The sequence below is a fragment of the Salvelinus sp. IW2-2015 genome, linkage group LG36 (assembly GCF_002910315.2).
Source record: "Salvelinus sp. IW2-2015 linkage group LG36, ASM291031v2, whole genome shotgun sequence".
Taxonomy (NCBI): Eukaryota; Metazoa; Chordata; class Actinopteri; order Salmoniformes; family Salmonidae; genus Salvelinus; species Salvelinus sp. IW2-2015.
Window position 1 is genome coordinate 15,430,429 of NC_036875.1, and position 22,662 is coordinate 15,453,090.

Here is a 22,662-nt window from a genome sequence, read left to right on the forward strand (position 1 = left end):
TCTTTTAGAAAGCCCTCCGTTCCACTTCATTACCGTATTAACTTTGCAACCGTAAGTGGAACCTTGTACCTTGTATACAAAGACAAAAACCTAGTACACCACACGCATAAACAGACTCCAATCTCTCCACAAATGGCGCAAGACCAGAGAGGCTATGTAGGAGCGATCAGGGATAAAATTGTAGACCTGCACAAGGCTAGAGTGGGGCGTTACAGGACAATAGCGCAAGCAGCTTGGTGAGAAGGCAACAACTGTTGGCGCAATATTAAAAATGGAAATGATGTTCAAGATGACGGTCCAATCACCCATCGGTCTGCGGGCTCCATGCCAAGATCTCACCTTCCCGTGGGGCATCAGAGAATCCATAAGGAAGGTGAGGGAAAATCAGCCCAGAACTACGATTCGAGCGCCCAGGACCTGATCAAAATGACCTGAAGAGCTTGGACCACAGTCTCAAAATGAAACCATTAGTTACACACTACGCGGTCATGGATTGAAATCCTGCAGCGCACGCAAGGTTCCCGCTGCTCAAGCACAGCGCGATGTCCAGGCCCGTCTGAAGTTTGCCAATGACCATCTGGATGATCCAGAGGCAGGAATGGGAGAAGGATCATGTTGGGTCTGATGAGACAAAAAATAGAGCTTTTTGGTCTCTAAACTGCCACTCGCCGTGTTTGGAGGAAAGAAGAAGGTTGAGGTACAGACCCCAAGAACACCCTACAACCAAACCGTGAAGCAATGGACTGGTGAAACATAATTTCTGTTGGGGATGCTTTTCTTGCAAAAGGGGACAGGACGACTGCACCGTATGGGAGCGGGAGGATGGATGGGCCATGTATCTCGAGATCTTGTGCCAAATATACCTCCTCACATCGTAGAGCATTGAAGATGCGGTCGTGTTGGATCCTTCCAGCATGACAATCGACCCGAAACACACGAAGCCAGGGCAACTAAGGTAGTGGCTTCCGTCTAAGAAGCAGTCTCCAAGGTCCTGGAGTGGCCTAGCCAGTCTCTAGACCTGAATCCCAAATAGAAAATCTTTGGAGGGAGCCTGAACGTCCGTATTGCCACCGACAGCCCCGAAACTGAAGGATCTGGAGAAGTAGGTATGGAGGAGTGGGCAAAATCCCTGCTTGCAGTGTGAGTGCAAACCTGGTCAATAACTACAGGAAACGTATGATCTTGTAATTGCAAACAAAGTTTCTGTACCAAAATATTAAGTTCTGCTTTCTTCTGACCGGTATTCAGCAAATACGTTATGTCATGCATATAAATGCAATTAATTACTTAAAAATCATACAATGTGATTTCTGGATTTTGTTTTTAGGATTCCGTTCTCACAAGTTGAAGTGTACCTATGATAAAAAATTCAGACCTCTTAAACATGCTTTGTAAGTAGCGAATTAAAACCTTTCCCAAAACTCGCAGTGTATCAAAACTTGTGTCTCCCCACAAATGTATATCAATGTGATGGATTTATATACGACATTATGGACAGATGTAGAATAGTACTATTTAAGTTATCATCTGTAGAATATGTAAAAGGAGCTAGAATAGTTACGTAATATACAGCAATAGTTTTATAGATGGGCATGACTAAAAATACAGTATATACAGTACATAAGAAATGCAGTAAAACAGTAGGTCAGCCTTATTAAAAGGGACCAGGTGATTGCGGGCATGTCTATAGGGCAGCAGCCTCTAAAGGTGCAGGCATGCGCATAACCGGGGGTACGCCGGCTAGGTGACAAGGTGACGTATCAACAACCGCGCCGGTGATTGGAAAGTCCCGATTGGGCGGCAGCCGTTACCTAATTGTGCCCCGAGCGATCGTTCCGTGTTAGGGTCTTGCCGAAGGTAGCCCGTCATTGTTAATAAGAATTTGTTCTTAACGACTTCCCTAGATAAAAAAGGTTAAATACAAAAATATAAAGTTCAGGGCAGGGTACTGGTGGAGCTGGCTAGTGATGGCCTATTTAACAATCTGATGCCCTTGAGATAGAAAGCTGTTTACAGTCTCTCGGATCCCAGCTTTGATGCAACCTGTACTGGACCTCGCCTTCTGGATGATAGCCGGGAGTGAAACACGGCCGCTGGATCAGCCGTGCCCGTGTTGATGTCGCCTCCGAGAGCTGGATCCACTGTGCTATATCTTTTGGCCTCACTACGGCTTGGCGACATGCGTGGGTTGGAGTGCCCTAGTTAAACAACCAGCCCTTGTCATCGCCCGCTGATCTCCGAGAGCCAGCAGCAGAATCTTTAAGGTATGCGATGTTTCTGAGCTCGACCACCTGCCTGCACACCTAGGAGCTATTGTAACAGGTCTGCCGTGGCACTATATGCATCTTGCATCCACACAAACGCTGTAGTGGGAGAGCATGCTGAGCCACCACCTCTCTAACTCGTGTGCTAGGTGCCAATTAGACACCTTACATCCATCCTAATCCGTACTTAGACACAGGTTCTCAGTAACCACAAGAGATGAGGTGTCTCGCACTAACCTGTCCCCCAGAGTGTCTCTCTTGGCTGGTTTGCGCGAGCAAGACAGCTTGGCATCCTTATACCGTAATATAGACTATAACGTGTCACAACTACAGCGTGTCCGTAGATGTCCAAAAAACAACCACCAGTAAGATGATTGTTGTGTGATCACCTCCAGTGGAACATACAGCAGAGGGAGGCACCAGGAACGTCGCTATTCAATCGAACAGGTCTGCAGCATTCTAAGCTCGAGTATCGACATGTCCCGTGGCATCCGAAGATGTGTCCTCTAAGCGTTTCTGTCCGATCGTTCGTTACATACTACCTAAGCATGTACATGACGTATTCTGCTGTCACCTTCACACCTCACAGACATTGCCCGTCCTGATCGGTTCCCCAAATAGACAGCTTTGACGGTAGATCACGTTTTATCTCTGCGCTATACATCTTACCATACTTATATACATATAAGTAGGGCAATTGAAGATGATACATACACATGCGCTTGCGATCCTTGAGTCTCTCTACATATCATGTAGCTATAGCGTGCCTCAAACATCCTTCTCCACTTTAACTCTGTTACGTTCCTTCTATTTGGAAAGGTAGTTCATTCTTCTCTCTCTCTCTCAATTCAATTCAATTCAAGGGGCTTTTTTGGGGCTTATGTCACGCAATAAAATGCAATTTAATTACTTAAAAATCATACAATGTGATTTTCTGGATTTTTGTTTTAGATTCCGTCTCTCACAGTTGAAGTGTACCTATGATAAAAATTACAGACCTCTACATGCTTTGTAAGTAGGAAAACCTTCAAAATCGGCAGTGTATCAAATACTTGTTCTCCCCACTGTATATATGTGATGGGATTTATAGACATTATGGACAGTATGTAGATAGACTATTTAGTATATCTGTAGAATATGTAGGATAGAATAGTATATATACAGCAATAGTTTAATAGGATGGCATTGACTAAAATACAGTATATACAGTACATAAGAAATGAGTAAAACAGTATGTCAGCCTTATTAAAGTGACCAGTGATTCCATGTCTATAGGGCAGCAGCCTCTAAGGTGCAGGGATGAGTAACCGGGTGGTAGCCGGCTAGTGACAGTGACTATCACAACCGGCCGTGATTGAAAGTCCCATTGGGCGGCACACTATTGGCCCAGCGTCGTCCGTGTTAGGGTTTGGCCGAGGTAGCCCGTCATTGTAAATAAGAATTTGTTCTTAACTGACTTCCCTAGATAAAAAAGGTTAAATACAAATATAAAGTTCAGGGCAGGGTACTGGTTGGAGGCTGGCTAGTGATGGCTATTTAACAATCTGATGCCCTTGAGATAGAAGCTGTTTTACAGTCTCTCGGTCCCAGCTTTGATGCACCTGTACTGACCTCGCCTTCTGGATGATAGCGGGGTGAACAGGCCGTGGATCAGGTGGTTGATGTCCTGGATGATCTTTTTGGCCTTACTGTGACATCGGGTGCTGTAGGTGTCCTGGAGGGCAGGCAGTTTTAGATGATTGCGATGACAAGACAGTTAGCATCCATATATGTTTCACCCACCAAACCAGCAGCTGTGACCACACCTCTCTCACTTTCTTCCAAAACACCATCATCCACTTCCCTTTACATTCTCACTGGAACAATGGTCCCCCAATTCCCCCAGCCTCTTGGCTGGTTTCCCAGAACAGGCTTGGCTTTACCTTAGCTAAAGTGAAACTGTGTGTCCAGAACCCATTGTTTTACCCCTCTGGGGAGACAGGAAGTGTGCAGCATTCAGCACAGTGTCCTGTTCCCTTCTCCGATGCCTCTCTCTGTCTCCTTGCCAGCATTGTGCGATCGCTCTTACTGTATCCTACTGTATCCCCATACCTGATGTAGATCACGTTTTTTGTTATAAAGTAGTGTTCAGTTGTACATATTGGGATATCTACACTGTAGCTTCATCCTAGTTTTCTATCATGTGAGGAGAGTGCTTCACATCTCTCCTTAAATGGTGGATAATATTCAGATTCAGAAAACTTGAATGTCCTCAGAGAGGTAATTCATTTTTGCAGCAGTCATAAAACATTTCACATTAAAAGCACCGCCATATATATATATATATATATAGGAAAAGCAAGGAGTGCAGATCCACCTAAACACAGGGGTTATCCAACAAAGTGCTCCCTACTAAACCTGAAGGCTCTCTTCACTAATGTCCTCCCTGTACAGAAAACAGGACAATATCCTGTGTGTGGTTGAACGACAGATGTGGAGAGCTGGAACAAAAAGGCTTGGCCATTGATTGATATATCTGGGATTTTCTTTCTCTCCAACTAAGAGTTTGTGTCTTTCAGTGGAACAGATACAGTACTGGTGCTATATACTGTACATGTAGCTCAGCAGGTTTGATGCAAGTGTGGCCAAAGCAATTTACATAAAAAAATGCACATTCAAGTTATTCTATTCTGTGTGTGGGTGGGTGTGTGTGTGCACGTGTGCTTCAAGCCCTTTCTAAGTTACTTTCCCAAAAGTAGAAGCTGTTTTGTTTTGCTCCAGTATCTAGTCAGTTACAGACCAGTAAACTACCATGTCTTTGGGACTCTTTATCCAATTGAGTGAGTGAACTTTGGCTCAATATCTGTCTGCAGCCATTGTATTGGTGCAGTGAACCCTTCATAATGCTGCATATCACTCCAGCTGGCTGGCAAGGACTTCTAGGACATCTCATTACAACATTTGATAAAAATATTCTGTGTAGCTTAATTGTTTATCTATATTTGATCAATTCTTTCCCTACATAAACTGTCTCCACACACGGTATGTGGTGTATCTACATACAACCAGAGGCAACGCCAGTGACCAAGCCTTAGTATGCCCACCATCCTCCTTTACTCCCAATTACTGAACTCCCCTCCTCCTCCCCTTTTCTTATCACAGTGAGTGTCTATCGTTCCGTTCGGCTGTTCACTCTCCTTCTCCCCCGCCCATTCCCCTCCTCTTCTCTCCTCCCTCTTCCATGAATGGAGAGCAGCATCCAGACAGAGAGAGAATGAGGGCGAGAGAGTGTTCCTAAGCAGGGATGCTGTATGGTTGCTAGGCTTGGAAAGCTGAAGTGGGATGGGACCATGTCATGTGTGGTTCTGGCCTCCTCACTCGTAAAGATGGCCTCCATTCCATTTTAGGGGAACATCTAGGGGGCTGAAGCCCAGGAAGGTGACACCTTTTTCGGGGAATTGATGTAAGACCTACTCCCAACTCCTCCACAGCTAGCTGAGAGCTGGATGGTTCCTGTGAGCGTTATATCGCAGGATATCTGAAATTAGATCGAGCGAGAGAGCGAGAGATAGCGAAGAAGTGTGGTAGAGGACAGAGGAAGGAGGAGGTGAGGACGATGGCTGGACTAGGCTGGTGTCTGGCCACGGTCCTCAGTTGGGGGAAGTTCTTCTTTTCCTGCCTCTTTCCCTTTAGGAGGATAAGGAAAGACAAGGTAAGCTTACATCACTTGGTTAGGCTGCATAATGAAAGGATGTGATGTCAATTTGCAACTCAGCTCAGCTGTTTCGTGTATGAGTGACATTATCACTGTAACATTGCTGTCATGAAATACAGTCATTGTGAACACAAGTCAGGGGTTTGAATGTTGTATTACACTCGCATGGTAGCAGTTACAATGTTATCCAAGCTACAATGCAATTGGATTTGGTATGTTTGCTGGCAGGAATTTAGCAGGTGAAATTTCAGGTGGAAAAAGTGTATGAAATCCAATCGATCAAACAATCCAAGACTTTTTCATCTGTGAATGGGCTGAAATAGGAATATGTAGTAGACTTTATGGTGTTTACTATTTGAAAGTGTGTCACCTATTGTGCCACATAGTTCCCTTCTCTTTATCGTGCCTTCCCAGTTTTTCTGTCTGTCTGGCTGTCTGTCTGTCTAGCTGTCTGTCTGGCAGCTCTGGAAACAATGGTTGTGTGTATGCCAGTAGCAGCAGAGCTGTCCAGGAAATGTGCACTGATGGTAGAATGGATGATGAGGGAGGGACAGAGGAGATAAGGAAATCAGAATCACTCACATGGGCACGCGCACACACGCAAACGCACACACACAAACAGGACCATGGGGCCAGGATATTGCCTGGAATCAGTTTCACCAGGGAACCTTGCCAGATAGTCTGTGCTTTTGCTGAGCAGAGTAGTCATTATCTGTGCATGTAGACCACCACACACACACCCACACACACACACACACACACACACACACACCACCCACACACACACACACACACACACACACACACACACACACACACACACACACACACACACACACACACACACACACTTAATTAATGCAGAGAGCTTTTCTGTCCCTGGCAGGCTGTCGGGACATGGAGAGGGATTGTGAGGCGGACCAGGGTTCTTAGCGAGCACTTCTCTCTTGCCCGGACATCAATCTTCCTCCATTGGCATTTTGATAGCACAGCATGCTGTTCCCCCTCTGTGGTTATCATTGTGGAAGACTAAGCACTTTTCCTCTCATTTAACTAATGTCCCCACGGCCCATAAATTCCGAGCGAGTCACACACTCTGCACAGCCAAAGAATAAAACTGATATCTATGCTCCATTTGATGAATGGGCCCTTTTTGGTCTTTCTTACTCCTGAGAGAAAATATTGAGCAGCTGTTTGATTCACTTTTCAGTTGGTGCATATTTACTTCAGATGTATCCGTCTCAGTTTGGGCAGAAGGAATTATTGGAGATAGATTGACTTAGATGGTTGTTGCTGTCTTGGACATTGTATTTCTGGATGAACAGTCTCACAGAATAGAAAGATTGACCTTAGCATTTTTAGTATGTGTATGTCAGTGGAGGCTCCTCAGAGAAAGATGGGGAGGACCATCCTCCTCAGAGAATTTCATTTTTTTTGTGAAACATTAAAAGAGTTTGCCTTTTTAGATAAAACTATACTAAATATATTCACGTTACCAAATAATTGATTAAAACAAACTGTTTTGCAGTAAAGGTCTACAGTAGCCTCAACAGCACTCTCTGGGATAGCACCATGGTGTAGCCGGAGGACAGCTAGTTTCCGTCTTCCTCTGGGTACATTGACTTCAATACAAAACCTAGGAGGCTCAGGGTTCTCACCCCATTCCATAGACTTACACATGAATTATGACAACTTCCGGAGGATGTCCTCCAACCTATCAGAGCTCTTGCAGCATGAACTGACATGTTGTACATTCAATCAAAGGATCAGAGAATGAATCTTGTACTTAAATCATTAAGCTACAGCTAGCTAGCACTGCAGGGCATAAAATGTGCTGTGTAGTTGATTCAGAGAGAAATACAATTATTGAACAGTTCTGAACAAATTAATTTCTTCAAAAATGAAGGAGAAGCAAGAGTTTAGCCTACTCAAACACCCGGCTCAACCAGAGACGTGTTATCTGTTATGTTAGCTATCTGGCTATCTGGCTATGGCTATCCAACACTGGAACTCTTCCAAGTCAAGGTAAGCTTTTGGTTTTATTAATTTATTGCCAACAGGGCTCTCCAGTGTATCTACTAAACTGCTTTACTGCATGACTGTAGCGTGTTTACTAATGCATTAGTTCTAGAAGCTATGTTGACTATATCGTTACTTAACACTAGAACCACCATAGGCCAACGGCCACTGACGTTTGATTATGGAAATAAAAAAGCATATTTTTATCCGTTTTCACACCTATTCCCAACTTAACCCGCCGAGACAATGGGCTCTAGAACATTGGTACACAGCCAGGCGCTAATGCGTCTCTCTCTCTCCTCACTGAATGAATGACAAATGGATGAGTGGGCGATTATTATACATGTTACTTCACAATTGAATTTAAATTAGGCCTAATTGAATGATAAGGACGGTGAAGGTAGCAGGTAGCCTAGCGGTTAAGAGCGTTGAGCCAGTAACTAAAAGGTTGCTGGTTCGATTAGGTGAACTAGGTGAAAAATCTGTCGATGTGCCCTTGAACAAGGCAATTAACCCAAGCCGCTCTGGATAAGAGTGTCTACTAAATTCCTAAACTGTGAAGAGGTTGATTTAATTTAGAAAGTCAATAGTGTAATAATGAGTTTGTGTTATGCAGATTCATCAGCTTTGGCGCTCATGTTTATAACACATAATTTGGTTGTGCGACTTGCGGGTTGATATAATTTTTATTTTACGTTTTACTTTGTAAAAATAATCTGTTACAGGACTGTTTTATTTACTGTTACTCTATTACGAATCAAATTTATTGTAAGGGAAATGCTATCTGTTGCAGTAGGCCTGTAGAGTAATGCACAACTTATCCTTGACTCTATCCAAGTTGACGAACAATGGGAAGCAAACGATGCCAGCCCACTGAATGAATGATACGTGGATGAATGGGCGATAACTGTGTACGTTACTTCAAAATAACTGAATGATAAGGAGGGTAGAGAGGTTGATTTAATTTAATTTACAACAACAGTGTAATGATGAGTTTGTGTTATGCCTATTTATCAACGTTGGTGCTCATGTTAATAATGAATATCCTTGACTCTATCCAAGTTGTTGAGCAATGGGGAAAAAACGATACCAGTCAGCCTGCACAGCCGGCCCATCGAAACTACACCTAAACTATACCGAAACTAATTTCACACACAATAAGAGTTAGCCTATAGACAATATTACATTGACAAAATTCTGATGAGTTATAGTATTATCAGGCTGTTGTCAAATTTTATATGAAGAGATGGGTGCATCTAGTAATTGACAGATACAGGGAAAGGAGCATCACTTTCAAATCCTCCTTCAAAGTCACATGCAGGTAAACATTTTTGATTTCTATATAGTATCAGAAAGAGCATATTCTGCAGTTTCTATGACACTTACCTTTGTCAAATACCTCTCAATATTCAAGAGGTGCAGTTCTATCTCCAAATGTCACTTTTTCCAAGTGCTGTCCATGTGTTCAACACATGTCCACTGGTGTGGCAGCATTGCTCTGGCTACTAAGCAGACTAGTAACATAAGAAACGTAACATTAGCTCATCTGTTTTCTTTTAAATACATTTTCTTGTTTCCACAATGTTTCTTTAGACCTGCCAAAACAAAATTATAATGGACTTATTTGAGATGGACTTAAATTAGTGGTTCTTCGTTTTTACTTATAGCCTAGAGTAACTTAAACTAATGGCAATGTTATTATGTTCTTTGAAATAATTGTTTTTTGTTTTCTAATGTTACCTAAGACCTTTATAAACACAACCAAATTATTATTATTCCGATAGCATATATGAAATGTATTTATTAGACTCTTAGAATGTTGATGTGTCATTGGCTAGAAGTGTCGAAATATGGCTTTAGGCCTACATTCTTTAGTACGACTTTGTAGAATTATACAAAACATATCCTTGACTCTATCTAAGCAAATTACTATTGTTGTTATGTTTTTACATGGATACATTTTCACAAATAGTTTTTCATGCAATTCATGCTTTACAATTGTTTATGCATTGTTTATCAGGCCTTGGTGCTTATGTTTGCTGACTTTGCGTGTTGATATGCATCTGATGTGTATGCTAAATGGGATTCCCAGCAATGTCCTCAACGTTCTCTAGCGGGTACTTAAGGCTGAAAGGCCATGCGGTTCTAGGAATAATATGGTGACATCAATGTAGGCTGTGTAGTGGTTAGCGGTTATGGTATGAAGGCTTGGCTTGGAAAGGTTTTTTCACCTGGTTACAGACAGCTGTTGTGTTGTGCACCGAAGTCCACAAGAAAAGGGAAATGTGAAAGGAGGATAGTGCATAGATGTGAGAGGGAATTATACAATGAGCAAAGTGATCATGTTATTTGTATGTGGCTGCTATGAAAGTGAACTGTGTTTGCGTGTGATCAGGGGTGTATTCATTCTGCTGATTCTATTGAAAAACATTTCTTAAACGGAAGCAAAGAGAACGAATTTGTCGAATAGAAACTCTAATTTGCAACTGTTTGGACTAATGTTTACACTTGAGCTCAGCTAGATGCAGGCAAGAGTGGACAAGGCGGTATTGTATATATCACTGTCTGTCACCTTGATTGCTAACATTTTCTCTTGACCTGTGCAACTGCATTGTAAACTTTCATTCATAGTCTAGGTTGTAGCAACCTTATGTTGGATATAAGGGGAATTTGAGTATCATGTAGTAGCCTAAATCTATCGATGTTACATTGAGCTTGGTGAATGGAATATGACTGAGAGTCATCCAATATGCTGTAATAGAAATAAGGCCATGCTCATAAAAAAATATTGTCCTCCCTTATCTTAAACGGCAAATGAAATGAAATCAAATTGTATTTGTCATGTGCCAAATACAACAGGTGTAGTAGACCTTATCGTGAAATGCTTCCTTACAAGCCTTTAACCAACAATGCTGAGTTTTGAAAAAGTAAGTTAAAAAAATTTGCTAAATAAACTAAAAGGAAAAATAGTTACACAATAAAATAACAATAACAAGGCTATATACAGTGGGTACCGGTACCGATTCAATGTGCAGGGGTACTGGTTAGTTGAGGTAATTGAGGTAATATGTACATGTAGGTAGGGGTAAAGTGACTATGCATAGAAGATAAACAGAGAGTAGCAGCAGCGTATTTGAAGAGTGGAAAGGAATGTGTATATGTGTGTATGTGGCGTCAATATTCAGTTGACCATGAATTGTTTCTAGCTAGACTCAGTAACATTGGTCTCAGTGAAGGGGCAGTAAATTGGTGTAGGAACTATCTTTCTGACAGAACACAATGTGTATATACTGACAATCACAAGTCTAGCTTTCTTGAGATTAATAGAGGTGTGCCCCAGGGTTCCATTTTAGCTCCTGTGTTGTTCTCAATTTTTATTAATGATTAGTTGCATCTATATGCAGTTGATACAGTCATCTGTATCATCTGTGCTCCTTCTCTAGATGTGCTCCTTCTCTGGTTCAGGCTGTTGAAGAGCTCCAGACTGCTTTTCAGTCACTGCAGTCTGGTGGCTTATCCATTGAAATGTGTCATCCTACAAATACCTAGGTACAGTATATGGTTGGATGACGCATTTCCTTTAAAGTTCATATGGATAATATTGTGAGGTAGCTTAAATTGAAATTGGGTTTTTATTTGGATCCCGCTTATGGCTAGAAAGAAGCCTTTTCGGGCCACTTTTCTCTCTGTAAATGATTACGGTGACTTTTTGTATATGCATGCACCCTCCTCTGTCTTACAGAGACTGGACTCTGTTTATCATGCAGCCTTGCGCTTTATTACAAATGCCAAATCACTCAACCACCATTGCACATTGTACCAAATGGTGGGTTGAACCTCACTTTATATGCGCAGAAAGCTACATTTGTATGTCTTCATCTACAAAACCCTTTCGGGTAAATTTACCTCTGTTATCTGGTCTCCTTCACCACCAGCAGTTACCATACCCGGTCTGTTGGAGTGTTATGTGTGAGTGTGTGGTTATGTGTGAGTCCAGTGAGTGTACTTCCAGCCTGCGCAAGAGAGTCAGTGCAAAAAATTATAAGAAATAAGAATAAAATATGGGAGTTAATGCAAATTGTCCAGGTAGCCACTTGATAAACTATTCAGCAGTCTAATGGCTTTGGGGTAGAAGCTGTTAAGGACCCTTTTGGTCTCAGACCTGGCACTCCGCCACCACTTGTAGTGCGGTACCAGAGAGAACGGTCTGGGACTTGGGTGGCTGTAGTCTTTGACCATTTTTAGGGTTTTCCTCTGACACCGCCTGGTATAGAGGTCCTGGGTGGCTGGAAGCTTGGCCCCAGTGATGCACTGGGCCGTACGCACTACCCTCTGTAGCGCCTTGCGGTTGGATACCGAGCAGTTGTCATACGAAGCGGTGATGCAACCAGTCAGGATGCTGTCGATTGTGCAGCTGTAGAACTTTTTGAGGATCTGAGGTACCATGCCAAATATTTTCAGCCTCCTGAAGGGGAATAGGCATTTTCTTGCCCTCTTCACAACTGTCTTGGTGTGTTTTGACCATTATAGGTCTTTAGTGATGTGGACACCAAGGCACCTGAAGCTCTCGACCCGCTCCACTACAGCCCCCTCGATGAGAATGGGGGCGTGCTCGGCCCTCCTTTTCCTGTAGTCCACGAGCAGCTCCTTTGTCTTGCTCACGTTGAGGGAGAGGTTGTTGTCCTGACAACACACTGCCAGGTCTCTGACCTCTTCCCTATAGGCTGTCTCATTGTCGTCGGCACTGACTGCCACTGGTGTATGTGATCCCTGTAGGAATGTCAGACAATGGAAATGCACCCCCACGATGTGAAGCTACAGTATGTTGTTGGTGCAGCTGTAGCCTGGCAAAGAATGCACTGACTTCTACATGGAGCTCCTTTTAATATCATCCCTAGTCATTACCTCCATATGGACTGGCTAGTATCTAGTCTTAGATAGATGTAATGTCTGCTAAGTTCCTCCATGCCTCAACAATTCACAGATTACAATGAGTTGAGTCTGAGCTACAGATTAGATTGTAAGCCACCTTCACTGCCTTCAAGGCATCAGTGAAAACTACCCCAATCTCCTTGTCTTAATTCCATCAAATCATTTGCAGTGATGCAAGCTCCTAAGAGCATGTGTTACACACCACCTGGATTCAGTCCTATGTATCAACATTTGAAATTGTGTTTTTACATTGGGATAAAAGTAGATACTCAGAGCTAGAAAATGGTATGTCATACACTACTGTACAGTTGAGGAACAATGGGAAAGTAATTCTGCTTTGAAAGTTGATACGCTTGTAACCCCACTTTTGAGAAAATGGCCCTTGGATGTTTTGGTATACCTACTGGGGAGCTCTTCTTTGTCTACACCTATTCAGCATCGTTCACACCATCTTAAGCCTTAGCCCCACCCATCTCTTYAAGGATTCACATGTGAGGTCATGTGAGTAGTTTAGTAAACAACCAAAGATTTCAAGACTAAAAGTTGTAAAAGTAGTAGCTGACAATAAGGAAAAACTCCAGGTAAAAATACAGTTTATCTAGTCCTTGGCCTATATCCTAATCTGACTTTGGTGCAGATCCTGTTGTTCTTCAAATTACCGTCTCTGGTAAACACTATATCAAATCAAATCTCAGTTTATTTGTCACATGCACAGGATACAGAAGGTGTAAACGGTACAGTGAAATGGTTACTTGCATTGTAGCAATATCAAAAACAGAACGTGTGCAGATAAAAATATTTTATCATTATTACATGAAGCTTACCCAGAAATCCCCCAGCCACATCTAGCTAAGTGGATGCGTCACTATTGTCTAGACATGTACACATATTCATGACACACAATAGATCGCCGTAATCACCCCCCGACACACCTGGCTAACTTCATGGGTCATGTAATCATCTGGCAAAGTGGAGTCTTTTGTTTAGACATGTAGCTGGCTAGCTAAACAATCAACCGGCATACTAGCTAAACAATTAACAGGCATAATGCCAACTCATACTACTACCAATACAAACGCTGTCATAGCTGTAGTATGAATCTGTAGGTAGCTAAAGCTAACCAGCTAGGTTCAATATTAGCTAGCTAACATTAGGCTATAACTAGCAATGCAAATATGTTTCTGATTCAAATAATATTTCTACAGAGATCATACATGTAATGTTAGCTAGCGAGCCAGCAAGCTAAAGTTTGCTAAACTTGCAATGAAAATGACTTTCTGACAAAATTAGAAACGTATAATATCTGAAAATGTAGCTAGACTCTTAACCGTATACACGGCAGATTGGAACCATTTAACTTAGGGTTTTGTTTGTTTGGCTGGCATTGGGTAAAGTCATTCCGGTTCACACTGACCATGGCATGTGCAGAAAGTAGCCCATCGGGCCTCCCGAGTGGTGCAGCGGTCTAATGCACTGCATCGCAGTGCTTGAGGCATCACTACAGACCTGAGTTTGATCCCAGGCTGTGTCACAACTGGCCGTGACCGGGAGTCCCATAGGGCGGCACACAATTGACCCAGTGTTGTCCGGGTTAGGGGAGGGTTTGGCCGGGGGGCCTTTGCTTGGCTCATCATGCTGCAGCGACTCGTTGTGGTGTGCCGGGCGCCTGCAGGCTGACTTCTGTCGTCAGTTGAGCGGTGGCCGGGTTAAGCGTGCGGGTGTTAAGAAGTGCAGTTTGGCGGGTCATGTTTCGGAGGATGCATGACTCGACCTTCGCTTCTCCCGAACCCGCTGGCGAGTTGCAACGATGAGACAAGATTGGAATTGGATCGTAATTGGATATCACAAAATTGGGTAGAAAAAGAGGGTAAAAATAATAACAAATAAAAAAGAAAGTAGCCCATCACAAAAAAAATTCAACAGATCTGTTGATAGCGCCTGCTAAATTCAGGGCATCAATGTTGTTCAGATAAGTAGCAAATCTTTTGTAGTTCTCGATGTCTAACATTATATCTTTCAAAAACGCTGCGGTAGAAAGGACTATCAACACATACTGACCAGCTCAAATTGTAGACAGAAGCATGCTACATGGCAGACCAATCCAAAAATCATCTCTCGGCATGTCCAGCTGATCCATTATATCAGCCAATCATGGCTAGCGGGAATGTTTGTGTCTTTTTCTAGGTTCGTAATTTAACAAATTCATATTTATAGATGAAATACAAGTTTGTAATTTAAGGCATATGAAAGTTCACATGTTCCAGAAAGCATTTCTGCCAAAAAATTCATTTTGATAAAAAAAAGCATGTTTAAATGCCTCTCCTGTGAAGTAGTGACATGCAACATATGCCTAGCTTCCTGAAACGGGTCATATATGTGTGCAAACCAGATGCTCTGTTTTAAACTTGTGGCACTCAGACCTAGCTACTATAGTGCCTTCAGAAAGTATTCACACCCCTTGACTATTTCCAAATGTTTTTGTATTATAGCCTGAATTTGAAATGGATTCAATTGAGATGTTTTTTTTCACTGGCTAACACACAATAGCCCATAATGTCAAACTGGAATATTGTTTTTTCAAATTTTTACAAAAACATTACACATCTAAATCTAAAACGTTTTGAGTCAATAAGTATTAAACCCCTTTAAGCCAAGCCTTGATAAGTTCAGGAGTAAAAATGTTCTTAACAAGTCGCATGGACTCACTCTGTGTGCAAATCCGTTATATCTGTACCCCACACATACAATTATCTGTAAGGTCACTCAGTCGAGCAGTGAATTTCAAACACAGAATCAATCACAAAGACCAGGGAGGTTTTCAAATTCCTTGCAAAGAAGGGCACCTATTGGTAGATTGGTAAAAATAAAAAAGCAGACATTGAATATCCCTTTGAACACGGTGAAGTTATTAATTACACGTTGGATGGTGTATCAATACACCCAGTCACTACAAAGTTACAGGCGTCCTTCCTAACTCAGTTGCCAGAGAGGAAGGGAACCTCTCAGGGATTTCATCAGGAGGCCAATGGTGACTTTAAAACATTTACAGAGTTTAATGGTTGTGATCGGTGAAAACTGAGAATGGATCAACAACATTGTAGGTATTCCACAATACTAACCTAATTGACAAATTGAAAAAAAGGAAGCCTTTACAGAATACAAATATTCCAAAACATGCATCCTGTTTGCAATAAGGCATTGCAAAGCAATTAACTTTTTGTCTTGAATACAAAGTGTTATGTTTGGTGCAAATCCAATACAACACATTACTGAGTACCACCCTCTATATTTTCAAGCACAGTGGTGGCTACATCATGTAATTGGTATGCTTGGATTTCGTTAAGGACTGGGGAGTTTTCAGGATAAAATAGAAACGTAATGGAGCTGAGCACAGGGAAAATCCTAGAGGGAAACCTGGTTTGTTCTGCTTTCCAACAGTCACTGGGAGATTACTTCACCTTTCAGCAGGACAATAACCTAAAACACAAGGCCAAATCTATACTGGAGTTGCTTACCAAGAAGACAGTGAATGTTACTGAGTGGCCGAGTTACAGTTCTGACTTAAATCTGCTTGAAAATCTATGCCAATACTTAAAAAGGGTTTGTCTAGCAATGATCAACAACCAATTTCATAGAGCTTGAAGAATTTTGGAAAGAATAATGGGCAAATATTGTACAATCCAGGTGTGCAAAGCTCTTAGAGACTTACAGCTGTACTCGTTGCCAAAGGTGATGTTTTGACTCAATGGTGTGAATATTTCTGTAAATGAGATACACTGTATTTCTGTCTGGTACTAAACCATAGCTACTCAGAAACCGCATGACACCTCCCCACCAAACTGAAGTGCTGATGAATGATATGACCTAATAACCACAGAATGTCTCCGATAATTGACAGAGATTTCCTGTCTGTAGGTTTCCTGGGTTTTAAAAGCAGATCAGTTTGACATAAGCTGAGGGCTATGTCAGTTGAACTTGGCACCAGCTGCCTTGGTATGCAAGTGATTAAAAAGACCTGGATCCCTGAGAGAAAGTGAAAAATTGCTCTTTGAAACTACAGAGCTTTCTGAAAAGAAGGGCCAGTTCCTGCCACTGACTTGCAGAACAGGCTGAGGAGAGTTGTTGCATGTGGGGAGCAACGTATAGGGAACATATGGGCAACATATGGGCACCATTGGTATCGTCAAATTTAGTATGGGCAATGTGTGGGGAACATTATTGCAGCTACAATGCGAGGGACAAAAAATGGTCTGTGCTTGACTATTACAATGACATTTGTGCGAAAGGATGTCTCGTTAATTAGGTTGAACTGAGGAAGACTGTCCTAAGGGACAACAGTGTGGTCTGTGTTTTTGTGGAGCAGTGTCTATTTATGATAGTCTGTTCTTGAGCGTAACAAGTACAGAATAAGCATTAACGTATAGGAGAGGCCAATAGAACAGAGGGGTGAAAGGTTGGGTCTGCAACAAACGGGAAAGGGAATCCAATAATGTTTTGGGTAGTAGAGCGATAGGCCTTGGTGTGTCCTGCTAAACAAAAGTGCTTTGATACCTGTGGAACAGTGCTATGTTGATGCAAACCATTAGCATTAGCATTAACCAACATCGTTTAAAAAACAAAAATATTTCTTAGTGTTATAGTGGTGGTCTTTCGCTCTGGTGAGGGAGGTCTGGTACAGAGGCATGTCCCTTTCTCTCACTCTCTGCTCCCTACAGGATCCTGTTCTTCAAAGCTAGAGAGAGGGAAAAAACGTGCATACCCATGTGAGCCCGAGCCCAGGGAGGGTGTGTCTGTATTGTTTTCCACAGATGGGGGTCGGGAGTTAGACCCGGTGGGATGGGGAGGAAAGGAGGGAAGGGTGGGGGGGGACTTCCTCCCATCTACTGGACTCTAGGCTCTGAGCCAAGAGGAGGCCTGGTATAGCAGAGTATGCCCCACTCCTCACTTTTGATTTATGCACACACACACACACACACACACACACACACAACAACACACACAACCACAACACAGCACACACACACACACACACACACACACACACACACACACACACACACACACACACACACACACACACACACACACACACACACACAATACTGGATGAATATATTGGTTAGATAGTGTGTGTGTGTGTGTGTGTTTGTGTGTGTGTTGTGGGTTGTGTGTGTGTGTGTGTGTGTGTGTGTGTGTGTGGTGTGTGTGTGTGTTGTGTGTGTGTGTGTGTGTGTGTGTGTGTGTGTGTGTGTGTGTGTGTGGTGTGTTGTGGGTGAGTGAGTGTGAGTGTTCAAGCTGTTTGTGTGTGTGTGTGTGTGTGTGTGTGTGTGTGTGTGTGTGGTGTGTGTGTGTGTGTGGTGTGTGTGTGTGTGTGTGTGTGTGTGTGTGTGTGTGTGTGTGAGTGTGAGTGTTTGTGTGTTTGTGCATGCATGCATGTGTTTGTTATTAGACAGCAAAATAATTCCTTGTCCTCTGTTGTATCATTCGATCTGAGAGACCTGTTTTAACTGGTGGTTACCACCATCTCTCAGTGCTGTGCCGGGAGCTGATTTCCAAGCACAGCCCGAGCTGAAGGTCAAAGTCATACTAATGCGAGGCCATTATGGATTTGATTAGCCTGGGAAATATTATTTTATACCCCCCCTGCACACACACACACTAATGGCGGTCGGTGCCGTTTAAGATTAGGGAGAGTGATTTATTTTTTTAATGAGCATGGCCTTATTTCTATTACAGCATATTGGATGACTGTCATTCATATTCCATTCACCCAGTTCAATGTAACAGCGATAGGTTTAGGCAACTACATGATATTCAAATTCGCCCTATACCCATCATAAGGTTGCTACAACCTAGCCTACAAATGAAAGTTCATAATGTAGGTGCACAGGTCGAGAGACAGTGCAAAACCGTTTTGCAACTAAAACGAGAGTTTCTATTGGACAAATTCAGGTAGGTCCCTCCCAGTTTTGATTCCGTTTGTTTCTGTTGAAGAAACATTTAGCAACAGAAGCGGAATGAATACACCCCTAATCACCCGCACACACAGTTCACTTTCATAGCTACCACATACAGCATCATCACTTTTCTCGTTGTATAATTCCTTCACGCATCTACGCGCTCTCCTCATCTCACCTTTTCCCTTCGCTTGGACTTCAGTGCACAACATTACAGCTGTCTGAATGCAATCACTGTTTCAAAATGTGATTATTACGCAACAGGACAGTTAACACGTGCTGCCTGCTAATTATCAACTTGTCAATTTCAAATTATTTTCTAACAAGTTGTATTTTCTAACAACAGCTTGAATTAAGGTGTGTTCCACCTCATTAATTCACATAAAAGTAGCCCATTTCAGTTTGAGGCTTTACTGAGCCGGACAAACTTCACTCTTCGAGGAGAGCCCACGCACTTCACCAATGTTTGCACAACACAAGTCTGCAGACATTTGCACAGTCTTGCCCGAATTGGAATATTTTCTGGCTGGCGCTCGCATTGCCCTCCTTGTTGTTTCCTTACAAATAATAACTTTGGACACGTGTTGGTTCTTATCAACGTAAGTTCCTTATTTTCTGTATATCGTGTTGTCGTTTCTACTGTAGGCGTATACAATATGTATGTAGCATAATGTATTTACAGTTCTAGTCACATGTTTTCAATTACTGGTGACAAATAATGCATTCTGAATATTGCATACAGTAGATTGTAATGGACACCTATGATGTGTGTACATTTTTTTTTTTTTTTAGGTTGTACTGATTATAATGAGCTAATGCTAAGCTATTTGCCAGCTACAGTTGAAGTCGGAAGTTTACATACACTTAGGTTGGAGTCATTAAAACTCGTTTTTCAACCACTCCACACATTTCTTGTTAACAAACCAAAGTTTTGGTAAGTCAGTTAGGACATCTACTGTGTGCATGACACAAGTAATTTTTCCAACAATTATTTACAGCCAGATTATTTCACTTATAATTCACTGTATCACAATTCCAGTGTGTCAGAAGTTACACTAAGTTACACTAAGTTGACTGTGCCTTTAAACAGCTTGTACCTGTGGATGTATTTCRAGGCCTACCTTCAAACTCAGTGCCTCTTTGCTTGACATCATGGGAAAATCAATATAAATCAGCCAAGACCCCAGAAAAGAAATTGTGGACCTCCGCAAGTCTGGTTCATCCTTGGGAGAAATTTCCAAACACCTGAAGGTACCATGTTCATCTGTACAAACAATAGTACACAAGTATAAACACCATGAGACTACGCAGCCGTCATACCACTCAGGCATGCGCGTTCTGTCTCCTGGAGATGAATGCACTTTGGTGCAAAAAGTGCAAATCAATCCCAGAACAACAGCAAAGGACCTTGTGAAGATGCTGGAGGAACCAGGTACAAAAGTATCTATATCCACAGTAAAACAAGTACTATATCGACATAACCTGAAAGGCTGCTCAGCAAGGAAGAAGCCACTGCTCTAAAACCGCCATAAAAAAATCCAGACTTTGCAACTGCACATGGGGACAAAGATCGTACTTTTTGGAGAAATGTCCTTTGGTCTGATCAAACAAAAATAGAACTGTCTGGCCATAATGACCATCGTTATGTTTGGGAAAAAAGGGGGAGGCTTGCAAGTCGAAGAACACCATCCCAACCGTGAAGCATGGGGGTGGCAGCATCATGTTCTGGGGGTGCTTTGCTGCAAGAGGGACTGGTGCACTTCACAAAATAAATGGCATCATGAGGTAGGAAAGTTATGTGGATATATTGAAGCAACATCTCAAGACATCAGTCTGTAAGTTAAAGCTTGGTCGCAAATGGGTCTTCCAAATGGACAATGACCCCAAGCATACTTCCAAAGTTGTGGCAAAATGGCTTAAGGACAACAAAGTTAAGGTATTGGAGTGACCATCACAAAGCCCTGACCTCAATCCTATAGAACATTTGTGGGCAGAACTGAAAAAGTGTGTGCGTGCAAGAGGCCTACAAACCTGACTTTGTTACACTAGCTCTGTCAGGAGGAATGGGCCAAAATTCACCCAACCTATTGTGGGAACTCGTGAAAGGCTACCCGAAAGGTTTGACCCAAGTTAAACAATTTAAAGGCAATGCAACAAAATGCTAATTGATTGTATGTAAACTTCTGAGCCACTGAATGTGATGAAAGAAATAAAAGCTGAAATAAATCATTCTCTCAACTATTATTCTGACCTAGACAGGGATTTTTTGCTTGGATTAAATGCCAGGAATTGTGAAAAACTGAGTTTAAATGTATTTAAATGTATTTGTCTATGGTGTATGTAAACTTCCAACTTCAACTGTATGTGTGGCACCATGTTTGTTGACATTATACAATGCATTCTGGGTGTCACGTAAACATCTGTCAGACCAAATATGTTATAATGAGGTGAAGGAATGGTTCACTCATCTTTCGGGTAAACTTCCCAGAAGTGAATGAAGGGTTGTGAATGATCGTAGACAACGCACCCGCTTCAACATGCATACTATAAACAGACCAAACTCATCTTGTTTCCTCTTATTATCTTTGGTTGATGCGGAAAAAAAACATGGCGGTGTGCATAAACTACCCATCGTCAGTGTACTTGAAATTTCGAGAAAGTATTTTACTCAATTATTTAGATCAATGCTGAGCTCAGCTGTGATGTGATTAATTATACATAGTAATTGCTATTAGCTAATTCATATTGTAGTTTCTGTCAGCCGAGAAAAATAAAAATATGAACGCTTGTGTTACGTCAATCTTTCCTCAGTTAGCGCTAGGACAAATGTAGCCTACATTTTCCGGTTTGGATGATTGTGTTATGCTGTAGCTACTTCTGTGGATGTCTGAACATGGCATCCAAACATTAACTGGTCACATTCTGGACATAACTTTGTAAGGACTGTGTTTGTGCAAAATGTTTCTGTGAAAAAACAGTTTCTCCAGCCCAAATTCTGATTGTTGCGTCAATCGAAACTGGACGTTCTAAGTAAGCGTTCTAATCACATTGGTTTGAGCGTACGCTTCGGGGACCACCGTAGAATGATCACACCTGTTTGTTGGTACCTGTGAAAAGGTTAATGTTATAAAGGTAGTCAACAAACTAGAACTAACGTGTTAGTAAACCCACAATCCAATCCATGTGTACAATCATGCAGTACAGTGTAAAGCAAGCAGTTACACCGGCGGGCCCTGGTAGCAATAAATTAATAAAACCAAAAGCTTGCTTGACTTGTAGGAGTTGCAGTATTGGCTAGCCAACTAGCTAGGATAAATTAATTTATTCATACCTGTTTAGCTATTGTGTTTCTCTTTTAGTCAACTACTATTCACACTTTATGCACTGCAGTGCTAGCTAGCTGTAGCTCATGCTATCAGTACTAGATTCGAGGGGATGGGAATTGACCTCACAATACGATATTATCACCATACTTAGGTGCCGATACGATATGTATTGGGATTCTCACGATTGTCACGATTCTATATTTATTGCATTCTCCTACATTCATTTCACATTTCCACAAATTTCAAAGTGTTTCCTTTCAAATGGTATCAAGATTATGCATATCCTTGCTTCAGGTCCTGAGCTATAGGCAGTTAGATTTGGGTATGTCATTTTAGGCGAAAATTGGAAAAAAAGTGTCCGATCCTTTTAAGATTCTGTGGTGTCATTTTATTGCGATTTCATGTTTTGCAAACATATTTCTCACCAAACAGTATGTCTGCTGCAGAGGGAGGCCATGAGGAAATTTGTT

The 22,662-nt window shown here is 42.0% G+C and overlaps 1 protein-coding gene across 1 annotated transcript in view; it reads left to right on the forward strand.

Moving 5' to 3' along the window:
* The first annotated feature begins 5,770 nt into the window (after positions 1 to 5,770).
* Positions 5,771 to 22,662, forward strand: part of tns1b (tensin 1b) — a 215,572-nt gene continuing 198,680 nt past the window's right edge. Inside the window, exon 1 of the mRNA XM_070437656.1 lies at positions 5,771 to 5,955. Within this exon, the coding sequence (XP_070293757.1) occupies positions 5,860 to 5,955 (96 nt within the window). The 5' untranslated portion in view covers positions 5,771 to 5,859. The remainder of the gene's footprint in view (positions 5,956 to 22,662) is intronic.